The 24,848-nt window shown below is 43.5% G+C and overlaps 1 protein-coding gene across 2 annotated transcripts in view; it reads right to left on the bottom strand.

The window, feature by feature from the left end:
* The window catches only part of HECW1 (HECT, C2 and WW domain containing E3 ubiquitin protein ligase 1), a 419,352-nt gene that overhangs the window by 206,962 nt on the left and 187,542 nt on the right, over window positions 1-24,848 (bottom strand). For both annotated transcript variants that reach the window (XM_003797550.2, XM_012809965.1), the window contains one exon: window positions 15,548-15,655. In XM_003797550.2, the coding sequence (XP_003797598.1) occupies window positions 15,548-15,655 (108 nt within the window). The remainder of the gene's footprint in view (window positions 1-15,547; window positions 15,656-24,848) is intronic.

Genomic DNA, 24,848 nt, shown 5'->3' with positions numbered 1-24,848 from the left:
GGCGCCGAGCCAATGTTCATTTTTTTATATGGGTTTTGCTTGAAATGTATTTTTCTCTAATTTGGGAACTGCCTGTAACCAGGCTGATAGCAAGGTCCAGTTATTTCAACTACTATTTCCCCCCATGTTCCCATACTCTTTTTGCCTTTTCATTCCATTATAGATTGTTTAAAAAAATGGACATAATCCACTCTTTCCCCTCTAAAAACATTTCATAGTCTTTTAATACTTAGGCTTTCCATTATTAAGTAGTTGATTTTCCCTAGAAATTCATGTTCTGTGTTACAGAAAACTTACACTGTAAAAAAGCCTCTTTTTTTCCAGGGGTAAATACTAATGGGAGGAGAAGGAAGAAAGAGAGAGACTAATTGACAGGTTTCAAATACAGGGAATGGAAGTCCCAAGAAAGTCTAGAGGTTCAAATTCTAGATATTGAATAAACAGGAGGGTTTCATAGCCACTCTCTGGTAGAGGGAGCAGTATTTACAAGTGTATTTCCCCCAAGGATCTGGAAGGCATAATGCCTCAACATGTGAGTTCTCTGGTTTGAGTTATAGGCTCACAGGCCTTGAGACACCTGGAATGACTGGTGTTCATTCTAGTGATGCTGAAACAAAGATGGTTTTCTCCTTTTTCTCTCCTGCTTTTTGGCTGCCCACTTCCTTAAGGTAACAGCCAGCAGCAGCAATGTAGGTTTAAATATGGACCAGGTTCTGCAAACTCTGGTTTCGCTTGAAAAGAGGGAAACAAGGCTTAGAGTAGCAGCCTTTACAATGGATGAGGGGTTGCTTGTGTATAAATTTTGTTGGTGTTGGCAGGATTTGCAGTATTCTTTTCAGAGACAGGGTCTCACTGTATCACTTATGCTGAGTACAGTGGCGTGATCACAGCTCACCTTAACCTCAAACTCTTGGACTCAGGCAATCCTCCTGAGTGGCTGGGACTATAGGAATGCACCACCAAGCCTGGATAATTTTTTTAAGAGACGAGGTCTCTCTGTGTTGCCCAGGCTGGTCTCAAATTCCTGGTGTGAAGCGATCCTCCTGCCTTGACCTTCCCAAAGGGCTGGGATTGCAGGCATGAGTCACCACACCTGGCCAAGGGTTTTACAATATTCTTGGCTACAATAATGACTCTTGAACTTTGGGTAAGTGGAATCTGTGAGACAGTGAAGTCTGAGTTGAGAAGATTTGGGGAGAGGTTTGTATGTTTTTATATCATTTGGACTATGAACTCCTTGGCTGTGCAAAGCTGGTGGGACAATGTGAATGGCTTCATTTGAAAACAGCCTTGTAGTTGACTAGAGACCCATTTTGGCTGAGGCGAGAATGTCCGAGGGTGACATCTGAACTGGCCTTAGGTAGACAAGGTGCCCAGGGGCAGTGACAAGTACCCAGAAGGCACACACGGCACGTGAGCAGGCCTTCCTGAAGTGCATCTCTGTCCTCACCACGAGCAGCTGCAGCTGTGCACAGTCATCTGCTTGCTGAAAGGCTCAGCAGGTCAAAAGAGAGATGCGCAGCTGGCCTCCACATGGAGGCTTTCTCTGTTTAGGGTTTCCTCTCCTGCAGATTCAATCAACTGTAGATCGGAAATATTTTTAAAAATCAAAAATAGTGACTGGGTGTGGTGGCTCATGTCTGTAATCCTATTAACACTCTGGGAGGCCAAGCCCAGTGGATTGCTGGAGCTCAGGAGTTTGAGACCAGCCTGAGCAAGAGCAAGACCCTGTCTCTATTAAAAATAGAAAAGAGTAGCCCGGCATTGTGGTAGAAGCCCGGAGTCCCAGCTGCTCCAGAGGCTGAGCCAAGAGCATTGCTTGAGCCCAAGAATTTGAGGTTGCTGTGAGCTATGACATCACAGCACTTTACCCAGGGCAACTGAGTGAGATTTTGTCTCAATAAATAAATAAAAACATAAATAAATAATAAAAATTAAAAATAGCACAATAGAAACAATACAAATAAAAAACAATACAGTATAACAACTGATTACATAGTATTTACAGTGTATTAGTTATTCTAAGTAATCTAGAGGTGATTTAAAATATACAAGGCTATGTGAGAATGTTACAGGCAAATATGATACCATTTTACTTATGAAACTTGAGCATTCGTGGATTTCAGTATCCTCTGGGGTCCTAGAATCAATCCCCAATAGATACTCAGGGACAACTGTACAAATTGGGAAAAAAAATAGAAAAAGGTAAAATTTTCCCTTCCTGCTGCTCTTCTAGTATCCACTTGCAGGGCCCAGAACAGGCAGGAGGTTGGCTGGATTCCCAGCGCGGATTGGGCCATATTCACCAGAGAGGAGTCCTCTGCTTCCGAAGGTGATACCTCGCTGCTACCTCCTTACGTTCCATAGGTCAGTTGGCTCTGTTCTTTCCCTGTGGCACACTCCTGCCGTGAGTCTGATCCAGAGACAGCTGGCCCCCCTTCTCTGCCCATATTTCTGTCTCTTCCTCTAGAGAGGACATTCAACTTTTTAGGCTCAGAAGCCATCTGTGGGAAAGAGAAGACTTGATGGCTGCCATCCTGGAGCATAAGTCTTTTGCTTCCTGCACTGGGATACTGAACCTTGGCTTAATTAATTCATTAATTAATTGAATACATATTTATTAATTGCTGTAAGGGGCTATGCTACTAGTAATAAAAAAATCTTTGAAAATGTTATCTAGGTGTTGAAATTATGGGTAATTTTTACTTTGATCTTTTCCTCAAATTTTCTGCAGGGAACACGTTATCCTTTTATAAATGCATACATAAACGAAATCCATGCATATATAGCAAATACATGAAGATGGAGGAGATTCTGGGTTTGTGTGCAAGGAAGTGATGGAAATCCTGGGTGGCCTAAGTCTGTCTTTTAATGTGACCTTCTCCACAGCTCTTAACAGTGGGGCCTTCTGGGCTCCCCACTTGGAACCATCTGGACGGGAGGAAGCCTATATATTAACCAACTTCACCTTCCTTCCAGAGCTGCTTTCCTGGTAGAGTTTGGTATTAAATCTATTTTCACCACCATATCCTCTCACTGTGGATTTGATAGCCCAGTGATGTCTGTGTTCCCACTCTGGTGCCCAGAGAAATCCCTTTCCAATCACACTAGGGAGGTAGGGACCCCAGGAGAGGCTCCTACTTCACATTCTGTGTGGTGTAGAAGCCTGTACCCCAACCCTCCAGGGGTCCAGATGCTTGTGTGGAGCCCCCGCCTAAGTAGAGGGAGCTCCACTGGCCTACTTTTTGTCTTGTCAGAATGCCATGGAGGCCAAAGGGCAGCTCTGAAGGCAGACTGCCTAGGCGCAGGTCCTGCTCCCACCATTTGTTTGTTTGTTACCTGTGAATATCACACCAGTTGCATTTCCTTCCTGTGCTTCAGGTTCCTCCTCAACAAAAAGGATCATAATACTGTCTGCCATCTGGGGTTTTCAGAAGGATTAAATAGGGCATGTATCTAAAGTCTCCAGCATGGTGCCTGGCATGTCGGGAGAGCTCAGAGAAGTTGAGCTGCTGGGATTATTGTAATCATTCCTCTAACACAGTGGTTCTCAACTTGTGGGTTGTGACCCCTTTTTAATAATGAAAATACACTGCAGCATTAGGAAGGTTGAGAACCACTGCCAATAGGACAATGCCTTTAGCCCACATGACGTCTCAAGGGTTTGGACATTGGAGCTCACATATAGTTCCCCTGAGGTGAGCACAGTGGCCATCCTCCCAAAGTGACCTCAGCCACCTTTGCTCCCATCTGGGTCTGGCTGTCTAACTGGGCACTGTGGGGATCAGCTGGCCATGCCCTTCAGATGCTGCTCATCCACCTGGCTGCAGGTGCAGGCACAGCATCCTAGTTAGGTCAGTGTCCCTTGTCTGCCCTACTTTCTCACCTGCCACCGTTGGCCCATCCCCACCCTCACCTGCCACAGAGCATTATGTGTACCCATGTCGAGATCACGAAGGACACAGCAGTCTCTTCCCATGTTGTAGTGGCCTCCTCTGGGGACAGAGATTTGGAGAGTCTCAGCAAGCCTGAAGAGGGGTCTACCTCCATGAGTCTGTGATCTTGAGCAAAAGGGATTCACTTTATCTGAGTGGCTTTGAGGGGTAAGAAGAACATCTGTTTTTTCTGCAGAGTTCAGAGTTTACCACATCTGTGAGGGGAAAACCACTGTTGAGTTCTTCCAGCTTATTCTTCTCATTTCTCTTCTTATTACAAAAGCAGCACAGTAGAGTGGTCAGCAGAACACCCTTCTTCCCGGCTCTTCACCCCTCCTGCACCTGCCACTTGCCCTCCCACACTTCTGGTCATCCTGCCCCTCGCTGGACAAGGGCTTTGAGGAAAGGTGGGTGCCATAAGCTGTTCTCTGATTCTTTCCCTCCCCCATCCATCCGCCCTCCTCCATCCCACAGCCCCGACATCCTGCAGACTCTGCCACTGTGCTGACAGCACAGCAGTGCTCCTGGACACAACCCCCCCATGCCACCATCCCCAGCTCTGAACCCCAGGTTAAATCAGCCACCAAGCCTCTCAGAGAGAGGGTTTTCTCATCAGATATGGCAGTGATGATGTCCATCTCATGGTGCTCTTGTCAACATGTTGTAAGAGGGTGTAACGTCCTTGCTGAGTTCTCATCTTCAGGTCTTCTTCCACTCAGGCCCCAAACACGCTCAAGTCTCACCTGACCTATGAAAGACCTCCCTTTGACCCTATTTCTAGTGCTGCCACATTCTCAGGGCCACCCTCCTGCCAGCTGTGCTAGAGAAGTGCTTTATTCCCACCCTCTCTTCTTTATCAACACAGATTCACCAGCAGGTCACCAGCCATGCCCCCAGGCCTGAGCAGGTTCCTGAGACACAAGACTTTTAGGGCTAAAACCAGGACAGCTCCAGAAAATCAGGACAAACTGGTCATCCTGCCTTTTAGCCTGCAGTTTTTCTCATCACCTCCCTGGATTATTCTGACAGAGACCACAGCACCCCTGTGACTGCCCTCCCAGTGCATTCTGGACCACGTCCTCCCTGATTCCTTCCTGGCGCCCAACAGGTCCTGCCAACAACACTCCCTTGATGGGTTTCTCCTCCTTTCACGCCCAGAGCCTTGTCAGTTTGGCCTCTGATATGTTCTGGTTACCTGACAGTTAAAACAGCCCTTTATTGTAGTTTCTCCACATCCTGTGAGGTGTGGGCTCAGCCGGGCAGCTCTCTTGGGATCTTGCATATTGTTGATTGACAGCAGCTGGGGCTGGGCCTCTGCTGTGGCCTCTGCCTGGATGGGGAAGGCTGTTACCTCTAGGCATGGTCTCTCCATGCGGCCCTGTGCTAGCCTGGGCTACTCCCAGTATGGCTGCTTCAGGGCTCTGAAAGCAGGTGTCCCAAGTAGTAGGAAGTGGCAACTTCCAGTGTCTTGAGGCCTGGACTGGAAGCTGGCACCACAAACCTTCACTGTGGAAACCAGCTCAGGGTCACAGAGGCCACCCAGGATCAAGGAGAGGGCATGTGGACTGGTCTGGCAAGGGGAGGAGCCATCCTCAATCGGCCACACTCAGTGACCTCATTCCTGCTTTTCCTCCCATCTTCAGCTCTTCCCACTGTCGTCACATTTAGGGGCAAAGCGCTCATTAACGTGGGTTGCTCATTAAAAATGAAGGCTTCCAACAGCTACCCCAGGTGAACCTCTGCAGTTTCCAGCAGGCCACACTTTCAGAAACACTCTGCATTTCCCCAAAGCAGAGTCCTTCACAACCTCACTTCCAACACCACTTGCTTGTTCCTTTCCCACCTGTTTGAAGCCAGCTCTTTCTCCCGAGCACCTGTGTCCCATTGCACATTTTCAGCCCCACAGATATGTCTTAATTCCCAAATGAGCCCCTCCCATCTTCTCAGCATGGATGATGGCTGCCCAGGTTCTCCCGCCTGCCCCCCTTTCCCTGAGGGCACACCCAGTCCCTCCTGTACCTGGCTGGCTTCACTTCCCAGGCCACTTTCCTTTCTTTCTTTTTCTTTATTATTTTTTTTTTTTTTGTAGAGACAGTCTCACTTTATCGCCCTGTAGAGTGCTGTGGTGTCACAGCTCACAGCAACTCCTAGGCTCAGGCGATTCTCTTGCCTCAGCCTCCCAAGTAGCTGAGACTACAGGCACCCGCCACAGCACCTGGCTATTTTTTTGTTGCAGTTTGGCCGGGTCTGAACCCACCACTCTTGGTATATGGGGCTGGTGCCGGACCCACTGAGCCACAGGTGCTGCCCCCAGGCTGCTTTCTAATTCAGCCTCCTCCCTTCTGCTCATTCCAGGTACTTCTTACCACTCCCTCCTTTTATGACATAGTTTCTTGGTGGTTTCAGATCTCCAGTGTCAGTGCCCTATAGCCCATGCTCCAACTGCTATTGGGATGAAGCTTCTAGAATGCAAGTTGAACCAGGATACTTTTTCTACCTAGAGCTGTAAGGGCCAAGCTAACTCCATTTTGTTAAAACTCCATTTTACAGCCTGCTTGTTTTCTTGAAGCTGCATACCAGAGGTATTGAGTTAACAAGCTTTCTCCCCCATCACAGCCCTAGGACCTTGAGCAACATCTGCCCAGAGTGATAACAGCCCCTAGACCAATCAGCTTAAGACAGGTACTGTCTGGAGTGATAGGAACCCAACCCTAGACCAATCAGCTTGAGACAAGTACCACCCTGCACCCTGAGCCCCTATCAGCTTACCCTCAGCCCTCTACCCCTCCCTTCTTCCTTTCTGTACCCTTAAAATCTCCCTCCATCTTAGAGTCGGGGCTTCTCTGCTCTCCTGCTGTGTCATGGTCAGAGAGAGCCCAAGCTCGAGCTTGCAAATAAACTTTGCCTCTTGCTTTTGCATCTGACTCGGTCTTGGAGTGATTTGTGGGGGACCCCCGAAATTCGGGCAGTACAGAGCATTTCAATATCTCTGCCGTGTTTTGCAGGTACTCATCTAAACTACCCGGAACCTCTGACTCCAGACTGCTCCCCAGGAATTTTTCTTTGTCAATTCTGTCTCACAGAATTCTGTCTCTTCAGCCTCTGGGCACCCTGCCTACTTCACCCCCTCACCCCAGCCAGCTCCTGCGTACCTTTGTCCTTTGTGGGAGATTTCCTCACCACTGTCCTCAAGGCCAGTCTTTCCTTCCCACTGGCCAAGTCTACACCTTGGTGGTGATCAAGTCCTTGTGCCAAAGCCAGGATAGGGTTCCTTTTCACACCACTTCACACAAGGCACCGTTGGAAGTAGGAGGAAGTACGAGCCAAGTGTACCGTCTCCCCAAGTGCAGTGTGGCTTCCAGATCTGAGTCCCTGGAGATCAGCATGGCCCCCAGCAGACCTGCCTCATGGTAGGTTAAGAGGATCAGGTGATCTGACTGGTCTCTCACTGACTTGGCAACTCAAGGCTTTTCCAGAAAAGCCCTAAATTTGGGTTAATAGGGCCTTGACCATTTGTGTTGATTGAGAGTTTTCATGTCTTTGGGAGCATCTGACATCTATCCAACTAGAAGATTGCACTGTCCTTCCGTATTGCTGTGAACCTGCATCGAATGATTTGGTTATATTTTTTCTAGTTGTTTTCTCTAATGATGCTTGATATTTCATCTGAGGACTGAGATCCCCACCCCTATGGACTATGGTGGATTGGAGACCCCAGATGTAATGAAATGCTTGTCATGGTAAGAAGTGATTGTGCCCCACAGTTCGGCTTCGCCTGCCCTGTAGTAATCTGCCCGACTAGTACTCTGGCTAGTCAGATTACTTCTTTTGGGCTTTTAATGCAGAATTTGAAGGAAATTGGCAAGAGAAGACCAGCGTGAGCATGAGCTAGGACCAGGGCTAGATTTATGGGGAAGCTGAGGTCGGAAGGACACAGATGGAAGAATAAAAAGAATCTCAGGAGTATTTCTGTATATTCTGTTCTCAAAATTTAAGAAGCACAAATAAGAACATAAGCAATGTTGAATTTACTTTATGACTGTCATACAGTGCAGTTTTAACCATGATTTCACTCTAGCATAGTATTAAACTGGGTGGGCAGTTGGGGAGAGTCATGGTTTCCATGGAGTTGGAGGCTGAAAATAAGAAGACACAATCGTATAAATGCCCATCATCTTGCAGATTATGTGTATGGAGGCACATTTAGTCTTAAGAGCAAGCCTGTGAAGCGGTAACATTATCACAGATTTATGGGGCTCGGGTTTGTATTGTTCTCCCCAGACTTAATGTTCTGAAGAGCTTAGAACCCTCAGAGCCCCAACATTTAATGTGGCACAAGCTGAGCCATCTCCTTGGATGTAGCAAAACAGGAATTGAAAATGGCAGCCCAGGTGTTGTCCTCAGCCACACCAGTGTTCAAGGCCGAGCAGTCCTGGTGGAAACATGCCCAAATTCAAATACAAAACTCTTAACATGTTGCTTTAGCTGTCTGAATTGTGGCCTGACAAAGTCCTGCGTCTCCGCACGGAGCCAGGGCCTCTGGCCCCAGCAAGCTTGCCCTGGCTCTGGCTGCATCGCTTCAGGGGAGTGGCTCACCCACAATGCTAGGGAAGGAAGTCAGTGACCCCCTGGGACCCTGCTTTTCCTTCAGTGCCCTTTGGTCTCCAACTTGGGCTGCCAAGGATTTCCCCACAGAAAACTCTCAGCATGCAGGTATTCAAGTCATAGTTGTCACTAACACACCAATTTGTCCGTTTCCAGAGCTGAAATCAAAGCTGAATGACTCCTCTCAGTGGGACACCTGCCATCCCAAGTTCACAGCCCTCTGTTGGCTGAGTGCTCACTGTTCCAGCCTCCAGGCTGGGCATGCCACCTGTGCTGTTAGTACATCTTCATGGGAACACCTTGTGGGGACCTACATTACTTTCACTTTGTAGATGAAGAAACAGAATCTTGGAGTCCAGAGAACCACAATGGGAGTCGGGGGTGTTGAGATCACAAATCACTGTGGTTATCCTACTGCGTCTCATGGGAACCACCTGTTCAAGCTCAGTGAGGAAGCAGATTCTGATTACCCCACCTGAGTAAAGCTCACCTGGCCATGTTCAAGGGGGTGTCATTATAAATTTACTGCAGGACTAGTTGATTAGATTTTCTGTTAGGTATATTTGGGACCACTGTGTGTTTTTTAAATTTGGGATGATAATTTAAACAACATTAATACCTTTGATCCCTATTGCCATGTGTAGACACAGGAAAAGGCATCACCTTTGAAGAAGAATGGGCCCTTACCAGATACCAGATCTGGACTTCCTGGCCTCCAGAATAGCATGTATAAATTACTCAGTCTAAGTTATTCTGTTATAGCAGCTTGAATAGACCAGACAGATGAAGCTATGAGAAGGGATTTGGAAATGATATGCTGAAAAGGGGTTTGAGAGACGTTCTTCTGACATGAGCAGGGGATTTTAAAGCCAGAGTGGGCAGTAATCTGAGTGTGAATCCATGTCAGATTTCCACACTAGGTAGTGAGGGTAGACATGGGCTGAATCTGAGAGACTGACCCAACAGGAGAGACAGGTCCTGTGAGCAGGAGGTGCTGACCAGGGAGAAGGATGCTACAGCAGGGCCCAGAAGTTGAAAATGATTCTAGATTTCTTGTCTGTGTCTGGACAGCTGTAAGCAGACGGTGATGAGAACACAAGAGCGGGCAGAGAAGCCAGGCCCCTGTGGGAGTGCTGCTGTGCTCAGTGGTCAGCTGGGCACGCTGCTCGGTTCTTATTAAAAACATGACCAGCAGGGAAATACACAGAGCAGATCCAGCCAGAGATCAAGACAGAGATCTTGACCCTCAGGATCTTCTTCTCTTCAGGATCACCTCATTTCTTCAGTGTCTCTGGGCAAGTCTAGCCCGGATTTTGAAGGACTCCGATAGGAGGACACATCAGCAAGGACTATGTAACTCCTGAAGGTCAGTGGTTGCTAGCTGAGCCCAGCTGCATGTATTAAAGTTAATAACTGAGTTTCTACAATGATATGGTATTGTAAGATTTTGATAAGATGGGTAAAGTTAAAATTTCATCAGCTCTATATTTAGCCAGGATTAAAATATGAATGTTTTGACATAATAACTAAGAAAGTTACATGAAGGCTATGTTAACCAGTTTGATGGAAATGTCATGGATTGTGTGTGAAAACACCACACTGTACCCCCCCAAAGTGCATCAATGTACACAGTTACCATTCAATAAAAAAAGAAAAAAGGGAAAAAAATTTGTTTCTTTACAGTTCTCATATTATAGCAATTACTACTATAGTCAAATAGCCAGGGGGCCACTAGAGAAAAATTATGCCAGAGAATAGGAAATAATTCAAGCCTTATTTTCTTTTGTATTTTTTTTTTTTTTGAGACAGAGCCTCAAGCTATCTCCCTGGGTAGAATGCCATGGCATCACAGCTCACAGCAACCTCCAACTCCTGGGTTCAAGCAAGTCTCCTGCCTCAGCCTCCCAAGTAGCTGGGACTACAGGCACCCACCACAACGCCTGGCCATTTTTTGGTTGCAGCCATCTTTGTTGTTTGGCGGGCCAGGGCTGGCGATTTGAACCCGCCACCTTAGGTGTATGTGGCTGGCGCCTTAGCCACTTGAGCCACAGGTGCTGAGCCTTCTTTTGTATTTTTATCAAGCATGTAACTCCTTGGATAGTACAGAAAACATTTGTTTAGAACACTTCTAATTTTGATGGTACCTTTAAAACCTGGTTTAGTTAGGCCATTTAAAGAAACTGTATAAATCAATAGCAATTACCTACTTCTAAATTGGATTATTACCCCAGAAGGAAAAGTGCTATTAAAACCTTATAAACTCCAGGTTATCTGAAATACACTTCCACTCTTATTAAAAAAAAAAAGAGAGAAAAATTTAAAAAACATAAAAATAAAAGGAAAAATTCATTCTATTTTATTATTTTAATTTGATACCCAAGTAGAAAGAATGATCTTATGTCATATTCCAATACTGAAAATCTAGACAAATCATTTATGATTTAAAGAGAGTATACTGAAATATTTAACTGAAGACAGTCCCTTAGCCCTGCCCTGGAGGTGACTGTTCCATCTTCCCTCTGCCCTCCGGGCTCTGCCCCTCCCCATCCTTTGGAGTGGAGCCCCATGTGACCTGAGGAGCCTATTTGCCCCCTAAGGAGCCTATTTGCCCCCTGATGACAGATCACTGACTGCTCATGGAGTAACTGGCCATTCTGAGGCTGAGGATGTACACCACTGGGCTTTAGGGGTCAGCCAGGTGGCATGGTTAGTCTTTGACACCAGTCCTCTGCCTGAAGTATAAGACCTGTGTAATGCTAGGCTGGAAGGCCACCCCTTTTCCTGTTTGAAAAACTTTAGCACAGTAGCAAAAATTAGGGCAGATAAGAACCAACACATCAGAAACTTCCAGAGGAGAGTATTAGATGGTTACCAAATCCTATTTGTAGTTTTCTTATTGACTGCTCTTCAGATGGCCAAATTGGGGTTTGAGTGCCTATGGAGAGAGTCATCCCAGGCTGCTTGCCCCCCTTGGCACAACTGTGTTTCCTGCTGATATCAGGAATGGGGGCCTATGGGGGTGTGTGTTTTGTGGAAAAGGAAAGACAGGCAGGGGTTAGAGCCATCCTGCCAGAGAGCAAGAGAGGCACACAAAAGAGGTCCACAACACAGCTGGCTGGGCAGCCTCTGAGACCAAGCCCCAGCCACGCAGAAGCAGCCTTAGATTATGCTCTGAAATGTGCACAGATTCTGAGGACTTGTTTTATTTACTAGATTGGGGAGCTGCAGTATTTTCAAAGTTATCTACCATAAAATAGCATTATTTGGAAGCTCTGTTTTTGTTTACATTTCTGTATCCCTGGGTTCACTGAGGCAGTCATGAGGTTCTGTGTTGTTTGTTTTATTTTATAACCTTCCCCCTAACTATTAAAATCAGAGAACTAATAAAAAAAGAAATAAATAAATAAATTTTAAAAAGTATAATTTACTGATTAGATTAATGTGTTTAGTACTACTAGAAGACATTAAAGAGTTTTATTCATGAGTCACAGCAAAAACTTTTGTAACCTTCTGGATAATGGTGTGGATTTCCGCATTCTAATTATAGCTAGAGGACTCTGATGGTTTGGTGCATGAATGAAGACCAGATAGATTAGAACATTTTGTACATCCATCTCTCTCCACTTGTTAATTTGGCACCTTCTCAATGATATATTTTTGAAAATACAAATTTTTTATATAAAAATATAAATTTATATAGTGTATAAATTATAATTTTAATATATTCAAACTCTAAAAGCTATAATTCATTATAGAATTTTAGTTTGTTTAATTTATAAGTGTGCCCTGAGTTAACAGTCTAATCATTTGTAAGCTCAATTAAACTTTGTCTTGATAAACATTTACTTTTTTGATAAAGTATATTACATTGGTATTGAATAATTCACTCTTAGTATATAGATCAGTCATTTGATGTATTGGTAAAGTATAATTATCTGCTTCCCTATTTCACTTTTATCCACTTTCCCAAAACACTGGAACATTGCTAGTTTCAGTAGGTTTATTGAGGACTAGAATATTCTCAAATTTGTACAGAAACATTTTTATAAATGTCATTTTTCTAAAGTGTTCAACTTTGAGTTATTTTGAACACGCTCTTTGAAGCCATTTTTTTTTTCTGAGACAGAGTCTCACTATGTTACCCTTGGTAGAGTGCTGTGGCGTCATAGCTCACAGCAACCTCAAACTCCTGGGCTTACATGATTCTCTTGCCTCAGCCTCCCAAGTAGCTGGGACTAAAGGCACCCACCAGAACGCCCAACTATTTTTTTGTTGTAGTTGTCATTGTTGTTTGGCAGGCCCAGGTTCAAACCCACCAGCTTGGGTGTATGTGGCCAGTGCCCTGACTGCTAAGCTACAGGCACTGAGACAAGTCATTCATTTTTATAAGACACTGCTACTTGACCAAGTTTGAATATGCTTTCAGTCAATTATGACAATTGGGTGAAATTGTTAATTAAACAATTTAATTGTCAATTAAAATTATGACAATGTTCATATATTATGAAGTGCTGATTTTATAATATAATGTCTTTCTAATGATTTTATATTATAATGTCTAAAATACAAATATCTTCAAACTGTTGATGAAGACAATTATTTGAAACATTTCTTCATTATAGAGAAATATACGTGATGGGATGTATATGTCAGAGAAATCTTTTGAAAAACTGCTTTGAAGGAATAGCACTATTGCAGGATTAACTTATGACACAAATCCCCTCTTTTTTGTACACTGGCTCCTGCAGATGGGCAGACAGGAGATCTTATATTAGAATATCAAAGTGTAGAAGGGATTGGCTTTATTGCAGTGATTTTCAAGTGGTGTGCTAGGAGAGGATCTTAACTGTGCTGCAAAAATTTTTAAAGATCATTAATTAAAAGATTTTCAAAAGTTCAAAGTGCAGCAAGTATATTCTTTTTTTTATTCTTCTTCTTCTTTTTTTTTTTTGGTCAACATAATTTAAGTGTCCCATGGAAGTTTAACTATAAGTTCAAGTGTGCTGTGAGATAAAAAAGGTTGGGAGACACTGCTTTATGGAACATGGTCACTGGCTGTTGGCTTTGAGTCAGGCATATTGAAATTCCCACCCTGAGGTTTCCTTTTTCATAACTTCTTGTTTACTTTAGAAAGATAAAAACTTGCAAGTTGTGCTTGTGCACCATTAAGAGTGGCTGTTGTACTGTGGTCCTAAATTGAGTTCTTGTGTCTGTTTTTTCAATTAACTAGAACCCAAAGGAAGAAAATAGGTACTTAGTAAGGAAGGAAACACTTTCTCAACAAACTTCCAGTGTGGATTGGTGTGTACAGTCCATTGTTACGTCTAATAATCATTGAGAATGCCGGTTTTCATCCTTTATGTTCTTACTGGAATTTAGGAGGCTTATATTAGGTACCAGTTTTTGGAGCCATCCTGACACCCCAAATGCCCATGTATCTTATGTTAATGATGCTATTTGTGAGGGAGGGGCGAGATTAGGATGACCAGGGCAGAGACAGTCTGCTAGGGAGAATGGAGAAGGAGGGCAGAGGGCAGAGGGTGAGTTTGTGTTGGGGGTTGGCAGCCAGGCAGAGAGATTTCACCTGACACAATGGGGAGGAAGGGCCATGAAGATTTTGGGGAGATGGCAGCAGAACTGAGTTTAAGGCATTTTGTCTGATGTCATTGTGAAGGATGGATTAGAGAGGAGAAAAGCCAGAGTCTAGGAGATAGGGATGAAGGTAAAGAAAACCTCTTGTTGGGAATTTTATTCTACTTATCTATCTCAAAGCTGAGGGCCAACAACCATATCTCATAAAATCATGATTTCTCCATGCTCTGTTAGCACCAAACGTCCTCATTGTCTATTCATTCTGCACGAGCCAACACAAAAAAGAGGTATTGATACCATTGCTGGGGGCAAAGACACCATGAACCCTGGAAAGACAGACACCAAGCTTTTCATCTTCGCATCTATAACGCTTGTAGTATTAAGTCCTACAAAATATCTACAAAGTGAATGAATGAAAATAAAGCCAAATGAAAATGCTTGATGATATAGATTTCTTTGGATCTCAGGCAAATAATAATGGATAACTTCAGATTCCTAGTCATGTATCTTTTCTTCTGAGACTAGGATAGCTGGTATAACAGAGTATTCCATTTACTTTCAGACACGTGACCTTGAATAAGTATCTAAGAACTAGCAGTAGATGAAGGGCTTTGTACACCAAACATTCTTTCGTGCCCAAGTGGACAAGAAGGCGTTATGGACCATAAGTAACTTGTTCATTCCTTTATGGACCATAAGTAACTTGTTCATTCCTTCAGTCAAGCCCACATGTACACATGTCTAGGGGTTTCTTCATGCAATGAGAAATATTCCAGTATGGCATAGAAAAAGTCTTGTCATAACCCTGAAAATGATTTTTTTTCAAAGACCAGACAAAATTTGAGAATTTATCTTGGTAAGATACATGATAACAAATTTGTACCTCCAGAAATACCAGTACCTCAAAAATTAGAGGAACAGGCTGGCAGTACTAAGTTACCATCCCATCCTGAGGCATTGTAGCCAGAGCAAGAGGTCAGGGGACAACGGGGAATGTAGTCAACATGCTAGGGCCATGGGCACAGGGTCTTGAAGGATTGGGTCAAAGGAAGACAAAACTGGAGGACAGGTGACCTGTCGAGAAGACAAGATCAAACCAGCAAAGTGGAGACCACCCCAAGCAGCACTGGTGGGAATGGAGAAAGTTAAGGGCCATGAGCCACAGGGTCCTGAGTTCAGTGGCTTGCAAATATGAACCAAACTTTTTCTTGGTATTAAAGCAGGGGCCTCCTGGATGGCTATTATCCAAATAGTAGTGAGATCTCACTACTCCCTCTTGAAAATATTTTTAAGGATCTTGTTATAGCGATATCTCTCATGGTACATTTCCTAGAGGAGAAATGCAACAGAACAAAGAACAAAACAGTTGAATTCGTCCAAGTTTGCCAAGCAACAAAAGTGGTAGAAATACTCACGCTCCACAAAGTAAGAGCTGGCATCGATCTTCCAGATGATCTGGCCCCGATGAGAACCATTGACTCCACGGTTCTTATAGTCCAGAAAGTTTTCGGACAAGACCTCATCTATATCCCCAGAAGAAGAAAGAAGAGTAGAGAAATATATCAATCAACAGCATATTTAGGGCAAAAAAGAAAAAGAACAAAGGATATGAGTGCTGCTTTCAGCTCAACAGAAGAAAAAGCACTTGGCTGGGAGCAGCTAGGGATGTTGGCTCACACCTGCAATCCCAGCGCTCTAGGAGGCTGAGTCAGGAGGATTGCTTGAGACAGGAGTATCAAACCAGCCTGGACAACATAGTAAAATCCCCAAACTCTACAAAACAAAGAAAAATTAGCCAGGCGTGGTGGCATGCATCCAAAGTCCCGGCTACTTGGGAGGCTAAGGCAGGAGAATCACGTGAGCCCAGAAGTTTGAGATCCCAATGAACTGTTATGATGCTACTGCACTCTAGCCCATGTGATACAAGACCCTGTCTCAGAACAAACAAAGACAGAAGAAGCATCCCTCTATGCCACCACTGGAACCAAACTCTTTTTAATGAAAGAATCTCCTCCCCACACAATACTCCTGGCAAGAGATCATCTAGGTATTTCTTGAGTACCCCCAGAAATAGAGAAATGATTCATTTCACTCTTGAATAGCTCTTATATGTGTGGAATTTCAGCTCAAAAATCTTCCTCCTAAAGCTTTTATGAGCTGATCTCTACTGGAGACTGATGATGAGACATAAAGGAAATGTCCAGTAATGCTTCCCATTTGGTGTCCACTTCTCACTATCTCCTCTCTTGCCCCAACATCATAATCATCCTGCTCACAGGACTCACCCAGAAGCCTCCCCCTCCCTCCCTCACACACTCATACATTCATTTATTCCTTTCACACTTGAAATCCAACCATCTGCAGGGCACTGGGGAGGGTACCTGGCAATGGGGTTGGGTAACACCAACATGGTCTCTTCCAAGTTAAAGGTGTCACAAACAATTGAGAGGATAGGCTTTGAACACTAAGCAAAGGAATGCATTACTGTAACTTGTGATAGGAGATACAAAGGAAAAGAGTAGTGTTGTGATAGAGAGTGACAAGGAAGGATCCTGTAAGGGCATGGGACCCCCAGGGGATGGAAAGAGACACGAGGTGGAGAACAAGGGTGGGTGTTTGGAAGGCAGGGTGAACATCTGACACTGGGTCCAAGGCCTGAGCTGGGGGAGCAGCTGCCTGGGAGGTCTGGGAAGAGCTGGTGGGTGATCTGTGGTCTCACCACCTGCTGTTTCTCCGCTCATCACACCACAACCCACTGATGTCCTCTGAAGCTGGTGCCTGCAGAGGAATGCAGCATTCTTAGGAGGACAGACCCAAGAAGACCAAGCTGACTGTCACCTCCTGGCTCTAGGCCCCACACTTTCAGTGCAGACTGAGATGGGCATATGAATGTTACCTTGATCTTCTATGGGGCTCTTGTAGTTTCCACTGCACAAGGTGGATCTGAAGCTGTGGGAACAACCACGTTTTGAGAGTCCAAATCCAATGAGGGGCTGGCAGGACAAGCTGAAGCAAAACTCCTGAGGACAGGCCCAGAGCCCTGGCTCTGCTGGGAGGGAAGCAGCCATGTTGTCCTTTTTGCTCCGTGGTGCGTCTGGCCAGACTGAGAAATGGACGGGGATGACATGCAAATGCGACTGAGCTTAAATCCAAGGGACCTGGTTCTTGAGGACTTTGGTGCCATTTACCAGTAGCATTACCTCTACAGCCTCAGGCTCCTCATCTGCAAAGTGGGGGGCTATAGTAACGTCCACCTTACATGTGAAGTCAGAAAAGCCATCTGCAAGGTGGAGTCTCAGAAGCTAAGCTGCTTTATGATTCAGGCAAGAATATAGACTAGGCTGCTTTCTTATATGATGTTTGTTATCCAATGTTACTACTAGTGTGAGGGAAGGGGATACTTCTCAGGACCAATTGCCAATCCCTTAAAATGTGTTGTGTTTAAACGTGGACAGCAAAATTTATGTTATTCTCATTAAGGTGCATTATTTTGCCACCTGGATTATCTAGTTACGGTTTCACTATGCTTGTGGGGATGTTTGTCTCAGGAGACTTTGAGGAAATAGTCATACACAGACAATAGGTATTGTGATATTAGTAAAGTAAAAGTTACTTTGGTAATATGATGCTTGATAATATGATGATTCTCTTAGATATTTTGTTAAGGTGAAAATTACCTTTATGTTATTTAAACATTTTCCATCGTTAGAGCAAAGACTTTGATGTTGTTTTCTCTCAGATAAAATTAAACTTTTCTAGTTTTTCCCTGTATTCCCATTATAAAAATTATTAAAATTATAACTGAGGCATAACAGAATTGAGAGATTACGCTCCCTGTTCTCCAAAATCACTGGCCTTCTGAAAATAAAACTTGTTTGGACCTAAACTCCATCTGCATGTTGGCTAGACAGTGACAGGTGGCTGGACATTCTTCGTCCAGTAACACGTGGAGGATTACAGGAGATAACTGGTAACTGTACCTATAACTGGCTTTGCAGACTGCACATTTTTGCTTGCCCCTTTGGCAGAGAGGACTGGGCAAAGCTGACTGCTTTATTAATGGCAAGAACTGTTTGTATCCTTTGGAAAATCACTTGCTTGCAAAATTTGCCTGTTTTTATATTCACAGTGTGTGTTCACAGCCCTGTTTGGGTTACTAAGATGATTGCACAATACGTCTTTTACAGTAATTGCCTCATTTCTGAAAAAAGGCATAATATTTTCCTAGCTCCCTGGGTCTTCAGCACAGATATAACAAGCCTCACATGCAGGTAGAAATTTGCCTCATTATAGCAATTCTTCAGGGGATGGTATTTACCCGAATTTATCCACTCTGATCACTGAAATACTCACTTTAATAGTCACAGTTGAGTATTCACAGGCAATAATACTTGGAAGGAGGATGTTCATTCATGCATTCGATGAGGTGTTGTGGGTACTTTGATCCATTATGTAAGCCCTGGGGGTACACTGGTGAACAAGACACGGTCTATGGTCTCAGGGAGTTTCTGACTTATTTGGACATTTGTTCAAGAAAACAGGTAGTCTCACTAGAATATAAAAAGTATAATAATGGGTTAAATGTCAAGGAAAAGCCAAGGGACCTGGATCTTGAGGCCTTTTGTGCCATTTACCAGTAGTGTTACCTCTATAGCCTTAGGCTCCTCGTCTGCAAAGTGGGGGCCTACAATAACTTGGAGGTGGGTGGGAAGAGTCAGAAAAGGCTGATGAAGGTAATAAAATGACACACATTTTAATGAGAAAAACATATATTTTGCTGTGCACATTTGACACAGCACATTTTAAGAGATTGGCAATTGGTCCTAAGAATCCCCTTCCCTCACACTAGTAATAACACTGGGTATCAACTAACATACAAGAAAATAGGATAGTCTATATTTCTATATTCTTGCCTGGATCATCTCTGCTGGGAGGCCAACCCCTTCCCTAAAGGTGCTTGTCACCAACTGTCAGAAGAGCTAGTCTTTGCTTAGGAAACCAAGTGTATGGGCAGGTCAGAGGCAGAAAAACAGAGTCTGTCTACATATTTCACACTGGAAGGGACTTCAATCTTGGAGAGATGGACTCTAGCCTAGGCCTCTAGAAACATCCCCTAGAATAGCACTGCCTAACTGATCCCCAATGAGGCTGCTGCCTGTGCCTCACTCAGAAAGGCCAAGATGGGGCCTTCTGAGTACTAGAACTCAGTACAGGAGCTGCAAGCTGGGGAGCAGAAGGCTGCTGTGCAGGCTGGAGCCGCTGCCCCTCCACCCACAAAGACAGCAACCAGCCAGGGGCAAGTGGAGAAGGTTATTGCCACCATCACCCCACTGCCTGCTGATGCCCAGGGAGCAGGGCTCTAGAGTAGGCACTAGGGCTCTCCTGGATAAAAGCTTGGTTTTTCAAGGTTAAGCTTATGGCAGTCACAGGTCAAAGAGCAGAGGATCCCACACTTCCACCTTGCCAGTCCAGCACAGGTCTATCTAAATGAAGGGACCGAATCAGCATCCAGTACATGGTTGCACAGGGATCTGGGGAGGGTAATTTTTAACAGAGCAGACTTCACTGGGAGAAGGCATTCACGAAGACAGGGCGCAGGCCTGGATGCAGTGGGCAGAGACAAGCTCTCCACCATAATGGGAGATGGCTGCTCCCGGGCTCTTCCCCTGGAGACTCTGTCTTCAGCTTTCTTTGTCAGGGCATAAGTCTTCCGTGGGAGCCATATTCACGGTCCCCTGTTACTCTACCATTACTATGTGATCTTAGGTTTATTTAAGCCTTCATGACCAATGGGGATAATATCAGTACCAACCTTAAAGTTTTGTGGTGAGGACTGCAAGACCAAATATGTGGGTCACTACGAAAGTTTTGACACAGACTGTCGTGCCCCATTATTTCACTTCCAAGAAACACAGTTGACAGCATCCTCTCTGATTTGCCCATGCAAGTTCCAGCTGGCTTGGCTTATTGGTGTTGCCGGGAGGGCTTCATTTGTTTCCATCTGCACAGATTTTAAATTTCTTGATTTTTGTGTATCTCAAAATTTTTGTAATGGCTGACATACAGGTAGTTATCAGATATGTAAGCAGCTATTTCTGTTTAGAATCGAGGCTAAAAATAGGGCCCCTACTGCAAAACCCTATGATAATGTATAAAACCATTAATAATAACCTGGAACATTAGCTTATATCAGTATTATTTAAAATTTTGTCATTATACATTTTGTACAGAACATGCAGAGATGTATCAAGTTCCTCAAAAAATGACTCCATTTGCTGAATGATCTGTATTTCTTCTGGGGTATAGAATTCTACCTCCTGTTCCACAGAAAATAATAGAAAGAATATTTTTGCTGATTCTTAAAATTTTAATCACAAAGTCCTAATGAAACTTGCAGAAACAAACCTGAGAAATAAGAAATATACTTTCTCTCAATTTGTCTTCAAAATAAAAACTGTAGCTATGCTTTCCACACCACCATCTAAAATAGAAGAGCAGACAATAAAAATGCTGTTGCTATTAAGAGCAGAATGGGGAAAGGGAGCCCATCGTTGATAAAAAGGAAATTCAATCCACTATTCTAGTTTTCCAACCCCATCAGAGAAAATACAACGTGGCTTCCATTTCTCAGAGGAACTCATTCCTTCTGACAGCCAAATCTCAGAAAAATCTCCAAGGATGCTCCTGCTGTGGCTGGACTGACTATGACTTTACTCAACAGTAGGATAGGGATATGGGGATATTGCCTTTTGATACCACTAAGTCAATGATGTAGAAGCTTTGTTCTCTTATACTAGGAAGGGACTCCAAGGACAAAATCGCAGAAGAGCTCCTTCAATTCACTGCCACTTTCTCCTCCTCTGTGGCTTTTCCTTCAGATTGTTTTTTTGGACACAAAAGTTCTGTTTGTGCCTTAACTAAGAAATGCAGCATCAACTTTTCTAGATTGTAATAGGGTGCATGACATATGGGAAAATCTTTAATTCTTCAGGAGTTGGTGGGAGTAGTTCTGGGAGTTCCTGTGTGTAGGTATCTAGCCAGAAAGATAATTTTAGCCTTGGCCTTAAAATGTTAAATTTCAAGACTCTGAATATTAAATATTTTTAAGGGCAGGAGTTAAGTTCTGTACTTAGTTTATAATTTTCTATAATGTCTAGTGTGTGGTTTCCAGAACTGGAACAAATATTGGGAAATAAAGTGTTTCTTGCTCAAGAAAGTGTAGGTAATTCCGGGTTAAACAAAATACAGTGGGTTGCTCTACTCCAGACTTCTCAAATATTTAATATACTGAGAACTCTAAGTTCTCTAAGTTCTCTAAGAGTGGGGCAGTGTAGACAGAGTTTTCCATCCTTACCTAACCATATAGCGCTTTCCCATAGGATCCAGTGCATGGGTGCTGTTCATCTGGCTATAATAGTCATGCTTCTATCTATCCTGCTCTTATCCTACTACACTGCATGAGTTCTGGTGAAATCTCCCCAAAAGATACCAAGAACAAAGATGTCAAATATACAGGAAAAGAATAATCAGAAATTATATAACTTTTAAAGTAACAGATCTATCCAGTGGAAGGGACAAGAGAGAAACCAAAGAAAATACATTCAATAAAGAATATAAAGAAAGGCAGCAAAAATAAGTCCTAATATAACAGTAAATACAACAAACGTAAATATGCTTTCCTAACCAATTAAAAGTCAGAGACTTCTACAATGGAAAAAAAGGCGCACACAAAGAGAGACACTTGAAAAAAGACAGAGAAAGACTGAAAGTGAAGGGAAAAGAATGATAGCTCAAGCAAGTATGTAGCAGAAGAAAAAAGATACTGGCAAAGAGTAACAAAAGGAACATAGACGTATCCGTGATAATAATCTGTAATAATCCATGCAGGAAAAATATATAAACATCACAAACATCTATGCACCTAAGAAGCAGCATTAGCATCTACAAGTACACAATTTACAAAAGTGAAGGTAGATACCGATTAATTTTTTTCAAGCTACCTTGTCATAGTATGAAAAAATAATTTTTTTTTGCTAGAGATTTTTAACACACTCCATTCAAAAAATGGAAGAACAAAGACTAAAATCAGAATATATAATAACATGTAAATAATATAATAAATAAGGTTGAATTTTCTTTATGCATATATGCTTATAGAAATTACACGCACATACACATACACACACACAGATGAAGGTAGGGGGAGAAAGGCAATCCTTTGTGCAGTGCTATATTAACTAAAACTTGTTTATATCAGCACTGTGGGTTTGATGCTGTGATCACTATTATCTCATTTGCTGTGGACCTGTGCAAAGTGAAGACAGAGTTTTGGTATGTGTAAGTTTCAGTTAATGTGGTTCTATACACATACACCCACACAAACACGCACACACACACAACTGGGCTGGTACAGATGATATTAAAAAATTCCAAAGAATCGATTTAGTATAGACTATAATCTGTAGCCTCACTCTGGCACAGGCATCAGTCTATGATAGTACTTCAAAGATGTGATTTCAGAGAATTTTTAATTTTAATTTTTCTCTGAGTTATCATCTCTTGATACATTGAATTTTAAATGTGTGAATGACTGGAGCAAATTCTGGCATAGTATTGGGATAACATGACATAGCATCGTATAATCATGAATATGACTCATTAAAATGATAAATTAATAAGAAAGCTAGTTTGTCACTGATGAGCACATTATGCCCATTTTACTGATTCAACTATATTGTGATGATTTATTTGCATATTTGTTTTATATTTAAGCAATTTTAATAGTGGCTGCTTCTGAGAGAGTTAAAAGAATGGCTGTTTTTAAAAACTGATAATCCACAAAAAGATTTAAAGATATCAGATATATTTTTAAAACAATGGAATGGGAAGTGAAGAGGTGAAAAACACATGTACACATAGAGGCTTCCTCACTCATTTAGCATTTTAATGATTGTTGGTATCAACTGTATTCATCAGATTATGTATCCTAACTCAATTATACAATGCTGCTCCCTTAGTCTGAGCAAGTCATGGGCATTGCTGAATCTTTAACCATAAGGATGAGAATAATAAACAATTAGATGTTATTTGTCAAAGTCAAGTAGGTGTTACTGAATCAGTTAATTACAAAACTATTTACTGGAAAAACTGATTTCTAATCAATCCATCTCCACGCACTTATTTTTGGCCAGCTGACAAACCTTTGCCCATTTCCTCATATTTGAAAACCACTCTCCTGTTGGTTTGGTCAGAAGCCTTTGTCCACCATGTGCAACCGTAACAGGTGAGCACACGTCTGCGGGCCAGGCGAGGCTGGGTGAAGCCTGGAAATTAGGGTTACTTGCTACTTAACAATGTGTCTAGGGAATAGAGCGTCTTGACAAGGTAAACCCAGAAGTGATGTATCAATCACCAGGCAGTAAATGCACATTACCTCATCATTTCCCCTCACCCATCCTGAGACAGAAGTTACATTTCTTCTCCATTTTGGAGATAAAGAAATTGAAACTCAAGATGACAATACCTGGCTGAGGCCACAAACCGGGCCAGTGGCCAAGTAAGATTCTAAACCAGGTCCACCTGCTACCCAAACCACATGATCTTTCCCCATTCTGGTGCCCTGGGAGAAGGAATCATTGGTCGCTCTCATCTAGTGTATCACAAGGCACTCTGTATGCAGGGACAACCACCTGTGTCCTCACTTCGTAATAATGGCAATGCCATTATTATTACAATGGCTGGGTCCCAGTGGGTCTGGGTAAGGACAGCATTGGTGACTTGGTGACAGTGTCATTGACCACACATCATCCTTCACATTCAGATGTCTTCACCCTCTTATGGCAGAAGGTAAGTCATGTTTGGCTGGAGAACTCCAGAGGTCATTTGATGCTGAAAGCATCACAAGCCTGCCTCCACTGGACATCCTGATGCTGAGATGTTCCTGTGGTCAGTCTAAGTCTGCAGCAGGGGATGCAGCCGTGTGGCTGTTGGAGCCATTAAATCGAGATGTCTTCATTTGTGAAACCACAGATCAGTTGAAACCACTGGCTCCAAATTTCTAGGCCTAAATCTATGATATAATGTTGGGTAAGACACTGCAGATATGAAAGGTAAGTTACTAAGCACTTACACATTACGAACTTTTAAGAGTCGCAGACAGTTTTGGATTTGAAAATTATTTTTGAAATGCTGTGCTATTTATGGCGAGTGTTGGCATTTTGCATTAAAGAACTTCACAGTTACATATGTGTAACTACAATGGGAATAACAAACTGTCAAATTAGGATTCTAAGATGATGAGTTGTGGTTACTTTTGTCTTAGTCAAAATGTTACCTTAACACCAGATTTTATCCATTCACAGAGTTTCGTGAACTCCACTCGGCTGACCGCCCCTTCCATCTTCTGTCCCCTCTTTTCTGGTCCTCTCCGGTGTGGACTCTGAGCTGTACTGCCTCCTCACCACCTCCTCCACCTTCTGTGTGGCTCTCCTATGCTCCACTCTCTGACAGTGGCTTCCTGGTGCACTCTCTCTCCACACAGCCCACGGGTGACCAGCCCCTCCAGGGTGGGGCCGTCTCTCTCCACACAGCCCACGGGTGACCAGCCCCTCCAGGGTGGGGCCGTCTCTCTCCACACAGCCCACGGATGACCAGCCCCTCCACGGTGGTGCCATCTCTCTACACACACCACACGGGTGACCAGCCCCTCCAGGGTGG

Source organism: Otolemur garnettii, unplaced genomic scaffold (genome assembly GCF_000181295.1).
Source record: "Otolemur garnettii isolate 467f Iridium unplaced genomic scaffold, OtoGar3 scaffold00119, whole genome shotgun sequence".
Classification (NCBI taxonomy): domain Eukaryota; kingdom Metazoa; phylum Chordata; class Mammalia; order Primates; family Galagidae; genus Otolemur; species Otolemur garnettii.
This window is presented reverse-complemented; position numbering and strand designations above follow the sequence as displayed.